The 10,548-nt window shown below is 38.0% G+C and overlaps 2 protein-coding genes across 3 annotated transcripts; one reads left to right on the top strand and one right to left on the bottom strand.

The window, feature by feature from the left end:
* Positions 1-3,101: 3,101 nt before the first annotated feature.
* On the top strand, positions 3,102-3,569 carry sprn (shadow of prion protein). Its single transcript, XM_026189197.2, has one exon. It carries the CDS (start codon positions 3,102-3,104, stop codon positions 3,567-3,569), a length of 468 nt encoding a protein of 155 aa, XP_026044982.1.
* Positions 3,570-4,211: 642 nt separating this feature from the next.
* Positions 4,212-10,074, bottom strand: mtg1 (mitochondrial ribosome-associated GTPase 1). 2 transcript variants are annotated; one of them, XM_080287939.1, is made up of 11 exons: positions 9,762-10,074; positions 9,571-9,637; positions 8,354-8,456; positions 8,188-8,274; positions 8,027-8,083; positions 7,573-7,663; positions 7,419-7,480; positions 7,237-7,333; positions 7,030-7,111; positions 6,816-6,928; positions 4,212-4,997 (listed from the first exon to the last, which is right to left on the bottom strand). In XM_080287939.1, the coding sequence occupies exons 1-11, from the start codon at positions 9,934-9,936 to the stop codon at positions 4,900-4,902; spliced, it is 1,032 nt and encodes a 343-aa protein (XP_080144065.1). In that variant the 5' UTR covers positions 9,937-10,074; the 3' UTR covers positions 4,212-4,899. The 2 variants fall into 2 exon arrangements, with proteins under 2 accessions (XP_080144065.1, XP_080144064.1); XM_080287938.1 differs by lacking the exon at positions 4,212-4,997 and adding an exon at positions 5,075-5,325.
* Positions 10,075-10,548: the final 474 nt, after the last annotated feature.

The following is a 10,548-nucleotide window of genomic DNA, read 5'->3' on the forward strand; positions in this document are numbered from 1 at the left end:
ACGATGTAAAATGAGTTCATGATACAGATATACCTTTTCATATATACAGAGGAAATACACCGGTTTAATTACTTTCTACATAAATAAGATCGCGAAATCATTTTTAAAAAACTAATTAAAAAAACATTGAATCTAAACTGATATTATAAAATGCCTATGAAGAATTATTGAAGTCAGCATAACAATATTTGATGCTCAGATGTTTCTGTGAGCGTGCTGCGCGCTCTCGCATCCTTCAGATGGAACAAGCCTGCGCCGTACACGACAATCCCCTCCATCTTTCCTCCGAGTACCAACCCATTAACGGGCTTAACAACACCAGGGAATAAAGGTAAGTCTGTTTTGATGTAGCGTGTAACCTGGGTGTATAAATCCAATATATAATTATGATTTTTTTTTTTTAAATCGATGATCAGGCTGTAACATGAAAGTGCTAATTTATGAGAATGTACAAGACAATCAAATAGGATGCGTTGTCGATGCATTTGTATGCATATATATGACAATTTTGTATAAAAGGACAAGTTTTAAGATATGGAACATATATTGTCGAAGAAATTTTTTTTAATCTTTGAAAACAGTGGCCCAGTTTCCTGCTAGCATTTCAAACGATGGCCTATTGCTACCAACAAACACGCCATATTATTATTATTATTTTTTGCCTTTTATTTATAACCCTCCATTTTATGAATATTATTGCATGTAGTCTCACTGCAGGCTGAGACCCAAATGCAATTTTCTTTGCTTAGCATATTTCTGTTTAAACTGTTCCACTCTAATGGAGAGGGGAGTGATGTGCAACAGAAGCACTGAGCATTAAATGGACACATCAATTTTTGGGGGGTCAGTAACATAGACAGTGCTGTCTATGCTCATTAGCTGGTATTTCTTTAAACACATTGTGTCACACAAACATATGGTGGTTTTCTAATTTTATGCAAAAATAATCAGTGCACAGAAGTCATTAAACTAATGACATACAGCTGTTTCCTCAAAAGCTGTGGGACTGGAAATAAAAATAGGAACCCTTCACACTCCCAGCAAATTTATGGAACTGCATATACATTTTTATGACAGTCGGGATGCTACATTTTTATGATGGAATGACTCTAAAGCATACATCTTTAATGACTTTGAAAAGCAAGAATCGGGTGCAAACGTCTGAATTTATTTTTTCTAATCTGCTTTCTCTAATCCACACAGTTCCAATATCTATCTACACACACACACACACACACACACACACACACACACACACACACACACACACACACACACACACATATATATATATATATATATATATGTATACATATATATATGTATATATATATATATATATATATATATATATATATATATATATATATATATATATGTATACATATATATATGTATATGTATATATATATATATATATATACACATACATATATATATATATATACACATACATATATATATATATATACACATACATATATATATATATATATATATATATATATGTATAGGGGGGAGAGAGAGAGAGACCTTTGTATGTCTTTTAGCTTAATGAGGTCAAGATTGACTACAACTGATAGAGTCTCTTTGCCACCATAAAAAGGATTTGTTTGACACTTAGTGGATTGTCCAATACTTAGAACAATGGGTAAGGCTAAAAAACTCAGTAAGGATCTAAGGAGAACTGTAGATTTACACAAGTAAGGAAGGTGTCTTAGAGCTATTTGTATAAAGAAAAAAAGCCTGCCAATTCTAAGATCATCTGTTCAAATGTAAGTATAACTTATTCAGATATGTCAGCACTTTGCCATGGTTTGGTAGAAGACCCACACTGTCTAATGAGAGGAAATTGGTTAGGGTGTTCAGGGAAAATCAACGAACCACCAAAGCTCAAGCCTGCCATGAAGTGGAAACTGCTAGATCACCAATGTCACTGTCCACAGTGAAACGACATTGTCATGGACTGAGATGGTGCCGACCAAGAACGAAGCCCCTTTGAGCTTGACTGAAATTTTTCGCTGCCCACATCAACAAGTCAAATGTCTTCTGACAAAAAGGTTTATGGTCAGACAAGAGAAAGATTGACATTTGGTCACAATGACAAGAGGTATGTTTGGAGGACTAAAGATGTGTCTTTCAAACCTAAGGACACTGTACGAGCTGTCAAGCATGGTGGTGGTAGCATCATGCTGTGGGGCTGTTTTGCTGCCAGCAGCACTGGTACATTGCACAAAGTGGATGAAGTAATGAAGAAACTGTTTTTGTAATGGATACAGCCGGCTAACATTACGTTTCTGGAATGACCTTCCCAAAGCCTTGACCTCAACCCTTTTTTTGAAGTTTGCCAATTCTTCTAACAAGAGTGGTCAAATATGTAGCCATGATTATACCAGAATCTTGTTAATGGCTACCAAAAGCATCTGGTTGAGGTGCAACTTGCTAAGGTTTATTCAACAAAATATTAGTGGGTATGTATGCACATATTGTATGTATCATTTTGACCCTGTGTTGATGAAAGTAAATTCAAAATCAGCTAAAACTTGTGCACCCAATTCTTCATTTTTAACCTCCTAAGTCCCAAACTCTTCCATGGCATGCGTTTTTAATTTCTCTTTGATATTTGGGCTGATTGGGACCTGATGAATGTAAAACCAAAGTATTACCAGATTTATTTTCCCTTATTTTTGTTTCTAAGATAAATGAGAGCCACATATGAGGATATTCATTTAAAATTTCAATATAACAGTTGCAGTATAATGTTCGTGTAAGTAGATATCAGGCCCTTGTAGAGCAAGATTTAGTATTTTGGTCTAAATAACCCAAAATGTGATGTCCACATATGTGGACGCCAGGTCCTAGGAGGTTAAAGTCATGAAAGATGTATGCTGTATGATCACCGTGGTCTAGAAAAAGAGCAGCCCAAAGAAATCATTAAAAGACCCACATTACCATGATGACTGTATATGCAAACTTAAAACTATGCAAATTGACAAATACTTCCTATATATTTGCACAACAGACAAAATATTTTAAGTCTTATTTGACCACTGCATCAAAGGAAGGTTTAAGATGTGCCATCGTGTCCTCTTCCTGTACAGATGTCTGGGATGAACCAGGTGGTTGCAACATGCTGGACTTGCCTCCTGCTCTCTGCCTTCCTGTTTGAGCCCACGCTGTGTAAAGGCGGACGTGGAGGGTCCAGGGGCTCCTCTCGAGGGTCACCCTCCCGCAGCTCCACAGCAGGGACCTACAGGGGAGGAGGCGCTTACGGCGGGACCCGCTCTCGTTTCAGGGTGGCCGGCCGGACGTCACCGGTGAGGGTGGCAAGTGCAGCAGCAGCAGGGGCAGCAGTGGCGTTAACGGCAGATAAATGGTACGCATCTGCCTACCGACGCGGCAACACAGACAACTCGGAGGAAGAGCTGGATTACTACAACAGGACCAATTACTTTGATGCTCTAATGTCAGGTTCTACTCAAAATGGATCTTTTTTCTCTAAAGTAGTTTCTGTCATTATCACAATGTTTTCTCCTAAATATGGACTCTTGATGGACAGTATACTGTAGATATTTGGGTGATTTGTAGGATACATTTGTGATTGGATCTAGAACCGAAGTTCCATCCAGGTTATGATTATAATGCAGAGGACTGACTGGAACCTGCACGGGTAAGACCAGTTAGAGCGGCCACACAGGAGCAGAACAAAACAATGACAAAAGCATCACTGTACTGTACTTTTTACAGTTTTTCCAACCGGCAAACAACAGGCTGCGTTACCAGCTTAGTATTCATGGGGACATTTCACCTCTCAGACTTCATCTCTGCATATATAACAGAACTACTGTCAATTTCCACCCCTAAAGCTTAAATCTTAGTATTTCACTGAAGAACATATCAGCAAAATGCCAATGACTCTTCAGAGTCTAACCGAGCTGCTTTCTGCCAATTTTAACTACTGCCAAATTTAAAAAATATATACTTTTAATAATATGCACAAAATAAAAAGTGACTTGTACTGCAGCTCTGTACAAATGAGAGAATCTATCTGTGTTTAAAAGCAGACCGGTGTATTAATATAAAGTTTGGACTTGCTGCAGTTCATTTAAAATATGGAAGTACAGATTATCAGCTACTTTATAACATTTATTAAGTTGAAAGGAACCTGGCACCAGCATTTTCTCACCCCTGAAATCAAACAGTATTAGTAATTTTTCTCTGAAATATGGACTTATTTATTTTACAGAGGAAAATACGTGTTTTTGTTCAGCTTCCAAACTCAACCAATGAAACACATTTCATTTCGTTCTTTATACAATAATTTAAATAACAGAATAAGTAAGAGTGCTGTGCTTTGGGACAGCTAGTTTTCCACAATCGTCTTCGCATTCTGAATAGTTCACTCTTTTCTAATAACGCCTGAAATTCATCTGAGATCTGTGATCATGACATGGATGAGAGGCAAACCTACCGCTGCTCTCAAAAGCGACCGGTGTCTCTGGAAGGCTTTCACGGTGTTTACATCTTCCAAAAAAAAAAAAATTTTTATCTACCTACAAAAGACACTCAGGAGCAACAGACTGTTCCACATTTACAAGTGCACTCTATTATATGCTACACTGATGTACATAATAATTAAAGAGTTTGTTATCACTGTCTTTATGCCAATAAATATCCTGTTTACACCACCCTGGATATCTGTCTCATGTATCCTACAAGCAAAACTGAGAATGACTATTTAATAAATGTCTTTTATTTACAAGTCATGCAGGAGTCTGGTGACTTTTTGCATTATCCACAAGCCCAAAAAACTGCACCATGTCAGTGCAGACACAGACTAATATGCTCTTGAAGAAATCCAGAAACAGTTTTTAGTTATCGTCGGTAAAATGACTCTGGTCAGTCGAGCATTACTTGACCCAGCTCTCCTTTCCTGAAGGCTCTTATGAAATCATATGCTGCTGCTGTGTAGTTTGGTATTGTGATGGTAACATTTCCTGAAAGAGACAAGGAAAAAAAGGGATTGAACCGTTAAAAGAGAAAAGTGCAACAAACCATGAGGATTGCCCGTGAATTCAATTCAATTCAATTCAATTTTATTTATATAGCGCCAAATCACAACAAAAGTCGCCTCAAGGCGCTTTATAGATACAGAGAAAAACCCAACAATCATATGACCCCCTATGAGCAAGCACTTTGGCGACAGTGGGAAGGAAAAACTCCCTTTTAACAGGAAGAAACCTCCGGCAGAACCAGGCTCAGGGAGGGGCGGCCATCTGCTGCGACCGGTTGGGGTGAGAGAAGGAAGACAGGATAAAAGACATGCTGTGGAAGAGAGACAGAGGTTAATAACAGATATGATTCAATGCAGAGGGGTCTGTTAATACATAGTGAGTGAGAAAGGTGACTGGAAAGGAAAAACTCAATGCATCATGGGAATCCCCCGGCAGCCTAAGTCTATTGCAGCATAACTAAGGGAGGATTCAGGATCACCTGGTCCAGCCCTAACTATATGCTTTAGCAAAAAGGAAAGTTTTAAGCCTAATCTTAAAAGTAGAGATAGTGTCTGTCTCCCGAATCCAAACTGGAAGCTGGTTCCACAGAAGAGGGGCCTGAAAACTGAAGGCTCTCCCTCCCATTCTACTTTTAAATACTCTAGGAACAACAAGTAGGCCTGCAGAGCGAGAGCGAAGTGCTCTAATAGGGTGATATGGTACTACAAGGTCATTAAGATAAGATGGGGCCTGATTATTTAAGACCATGTATGTGAGGAGCAGGATTTTGAATTCAATTCTGGATTTAACAGGAAGCCAATGAAGGGAAGCCAAAACAGGAGAAATGTGCTCTCTCTTTCTAGTCCCTGTCAGTACTCTTGCTGCAGCATTTTGGATTAGCTGAAGGCTTTTCAGCGAGTTTTTTGGACATCCTGATAATAATGAGTTACAGTAGTCCAGCCTGGAAGTAATAAATGCATGAACTAGTTTTTCAGCGTCACTCTGAGACAGGATATTTCTAATTTTAGAGATGTTGCGCAAATGGAAGAAAGCAGTCTTACATATTTGTTTAATATGTGCGTTGAAGGACATGTCCTGGTCAAAAATGACTCCAAGGCAAGTAGTTCAAAAAAGGTACTGCAGTAGGTTAAACTGCTGATTAAAGCAAATATATGATCATCCAGTCACTTGATGCATTTAAGCATGCAGACATGATCAAGACCACTTACCAAAGTTCAAACTGAGAATGAACATGGCCACACGGCCATCTCCAAGGTTTACAGAGAATGGCCAGAAAAAGGGAAAATAGTGAGTGGCAGTTCTTTGGGTGAAAATGCTTTTGTTGATGCCAGAGAAGAATGGTCAGGCTGCTTTGAGCTGACAGGAAGGCAGCAGTAACTCAAGGAATGTTGAACACACATCACATGAAATGTTGAAGCAGATGGGCTACAGTTGCAGAAGACCACGCGGTGACCCACAGTCTTCAGATCTTGACCCAGTAATAGTAACTAAGGAAATGGCCAGTTGCATATAAGCAGTCACTTTTATTTTTTAGGAATAGTAAGATTTTTTTCTTTACTTTACTTTTAAATATATATAAAAAATATCTATTTAAAGCTCCTGCCTGCAGACTTTTTTTTTTTTTATCCCCATTTCAAGCCTTCATGCTAAACTACAAAGCTTGCTTGCAACACAGACAAGGCAGTGGCATCAATTTTGTTCCCAGTCAAAAAGCAAATAAATAAAACCAAATCACTGATAAATAAATCATTAATTACACTGTACAGAGCAGTTGTATGCATAGGATGAGCAGTGTCTTACCCACTCCAGTAATCGCTTTGACCCGCTGAGTTTTTCCAAGTTTTACAGCAATGCGTTTGAGGACATGCTGGATGTCGTCACTAGGCTCTTGGAGATCATATTTGTCCACATAACTGCACACAAACACATCTTTACAGTAAACATTCAAGAGAAAGCTAAATAAAAAAAATAAAAAATGCACATGAACACAAAATAGGAGAAAGAAAAATTCCACCTGAACTTTCCTAGCCTGTTCAGAGAATAGAGTAAGTAGTCAGCAATGATGTCTTCACCCACTAAATGGTCCAGTATAGTTCCTGGAGAAAAACAGATTTTCAAATCATTCTGTATAAACAAGAAATCCAACTATTTGGAAAAAAATAATTTTATCATATATACAAACTGACAATAATTATGTTAGGGAGAAAAAAAATCTGCATACCACATAAGGCCAGCTTCATGCCTGTTTCAACACTCTCAATTTTAGGAGGCAAGACTCCAGGTGTGTCTAACAGGTACATTATGGGTCGCTCACACACCTGAGGACAGCAGCAGTTATAAATACTGGATGGTTGATCAGACCATCAAAACACAAACAAAGGCAAACGCATTCTCCACACACACCTGAATTTTAGTTAGGACCGCTTTGGTTATTCCTGGTTCCCCACCTACTCGAGATGCACGACCTGAAATTAGTGTACAAGTGCAACACTCGTTAATGAGGAGGTGAAAGTTATACTGAAATCTTCAAATCAATCCACAACTTTTCTGCATTTACCCTTTTTTAGATTTGTTCTTCTCAACGAGTTAATAAGAGACGACTTCCCAACATTGGGCACTCCAATCACCATCAGGCAGTAATTTGTAATCTGAAAGTTTAACACGTTAATGTGGTTGCATTTTAAATAAAATCAATGAAGTAGGAAAATGTAACATTCAAAGAAAACTAATTTCTTCAACATAGAAGACACTGGTGAGCAATTTGCTTCCATATTTGTAGCTTAAAGACTAAGATAGCCAATAAGGAGGGACGTGTCATTATTTAATAGGCAAAACTCACAGCATGGTGAGGATATGAGTGCAATTTCTATAGTTTTGTGGCACTTTTTCTGGACATACCTCATATCTTGTGCAAGAAATTGAATTTGAGGTTGTATAGAAGCAGTGAGGATATATGTTCTCTGCCACAGAGCACTAAAACAATATAGTTTAACCGTCCAGACTGAATGTACCTCCTCTCGGTTAAAGCGTGGTTTGCTTGCAATAATATCCATCACCTTTGGCACCAGCTAAAGAAAAGAAGACAGAATTAGTTTGCACATCTGTGCTCATAACTTTTGCAACTTTTTTAGCTGTGTAGGAAATGGCTGCAAACAGTAAAATGTTTTTCTACCTTTTTGATGTTGTGGTCTCTCTGCTTTAAGCAGTCTGTGAAGAGAACATGTGTCATCCCTTCTTTTTCTAGCTTCTTCAGGATTCTCTGCAGAGTAAATGTAGCTGTAGTACAGTAAAATGCTGCTGACATGCGACTCTGCCAAAGCTGCTGCAAGAATTTGTACCTGCTTGTTGGACAGATCAGCGAGGTCCATCTTGTTGAGAATTAGCAAATGTGGTTTGGCACTCAGTGTGTCCTGAAACACCGGGTTTCTTCCAGAGAATGGGATGTTTTTAAAGTTAAGGATTAACATCACAGGGCTCCCGCAGTTTTAAATTATCACCTGACCACATGCTATTTTTGAAATTCAGAACACACGTGGAGTACTTAGTAGAGGACTAGAAACACCTGTCTTGCTCAGGTGGTAAACAAGCTCTGAACTAAACTAAACCACTTTCTACATAATTTAGTTGTTATCTTGCCAAAATCTTGCATAGATAAATATATTTTTTTTTTAAATCAGCTCATGTGCATCTCCCAGATCAGTTCACAGTGATGCACCTTCTATTTTCACAACTATGCACCATGTTTATTGGCATAATAGTGAAAACTCTCTGTCTCTCCTGTAGCTCTTTCTTTAAGTAAAGTTTAAAAGGTTACTCCGAATCACAAACCAATGTGCTTTTTTCTTTCCTGTTTTATTTTCCTGCCGTGCCTTAAAAAAGTCGCTTCTACAATGAAAATGTTAACATGGTGCATAGAGTACCTTTTGCACAAAATGTTCTTATTCTTAAGAGTTTCTCTTAAGGATTAAAAAGGGTGATAAAATCCATATACACTGTTAATGTTTATATCAATTTGCTCTTTTTTCTTATGTGACCTTGTCTGCTGTCCTTCAATATATTTAAGAAAATCAAAAATAGAAAAAAACTCACTACCTATATACACCATTTTTCCCCATTTCAAAGTCAAAGCTTAATTGTTGTCAAAGCTATGTTGCTATGTTGTCTATAAAATAATTTGTTTTTAAGAGTGTATAGATTATCTATACATATAATCATAACCCATCATATCCGCTGATGTTGCAGAGGTACTTTAGGTAGAGGTAAGGGCTTTTTATAAATAAAAATATTCAGGCTTAAAATTAAAATTACACCAATATAAAAGATTTTTCACCCTAAAAATATGCCAAAATCTCTCATCGATTATTAAGGTATTGGTTAACAAAATAACACGGCATAATGTCCAAATATCAACAATAAAAGCTATGACAGCTGGCATCATGCAGCACCCTCCAGAAAATACGGTTTTTATTGGAATTTTGATACAATTAAATACACCACTGTTTGTTTTTTATTTAAAAGATGATACTGTTTTATGGTGTAATATAATAAAAAGGATATTCTGGCATCGTGTATTTCTATGATGCAGTCCACACTCTTCAGGTTGGCTCTCATCTGTTTTAGTCCTACAAAGAACAAATTATTTCAGCAACTATGTGACCAAGAAATGACCTCGAACACCAGATTACCCGCATTTTCAAAAGCACCATAAACCACACTTTAGAGCCAATGTAAAGCCGAAGCTGTCACCTTTAGCCATGTGTCCGGGGAACCAGTGAGCCACTTCCCGTCCGCCAAAGTCGAAAACGGTTCTGAACTTGTCGACATGACGGAGTGCCTGGTACAGTTTCATGCTATTTACCCAAATATATATCCACCGTCCTTCATTTGCTTTAAGAGAACACTTACTTTGACTCAACTGCATGCACTAAACAGACATGTGTCTCACTGTTTACATCCCGACTCGAATCTGCCGTCAAGCTTTTTTTGTTCCGGTGTTGTGCCAAAAAGTGATTGTCTGCCAGAAACTGATTGCCGTCCGCGGGAGCGCGCGCAGCTGCTTAAAGCTGCAGCGCGCGGATTACTTGCGTTGCCAGCTACTTCCGTGCAACTGATACAACGTGGGGGGAAAACCCAAACACATTTATGCCTTTGTTATTAGGCAAAGGTATGCATTTATGGAGCTTTAACGTTTCTTGTAACCGAATTATGACACTTATCAGAAGGTTGCTTTCAGTGTGTAGCGCAGTCACGAATGACTACACGCATCACGATGGAATAATTAATGCCTACAGGTTTAGTATGTCTACTCTCGTTGTTCATATTTGTTATAAGACTGTCGAATAGTAGTTAAAACAATAAAGACCTATTGTACCAGTATCACCATGACTCTTTCTTGTTTGTTCAGAATAACGACTGAGAACATGGCATTTTAGCGCTACCAAAAAGTGATTGTGGCCTATAACTTGTCACTGAAACAATATTTCGGCTTCAAACTTGTTGGATATATTCCAGAGGGGCTACATGTGATATATTA

This window comes from Astatotilapia calliptera, chromosome 13 (genome assembly GCF_964374335.1).
Source record: "Astatotilapia calliptera chromosome 13, fAstCal68.1, whole genome shotgun sequence".
NCBI classification, from domain to species: Eukaryota; Metazoa; Chordata; class Actinopteri; order Cichliformes; family Cichlidae; genus Astatotilapia; species Astatotilapia calliptera.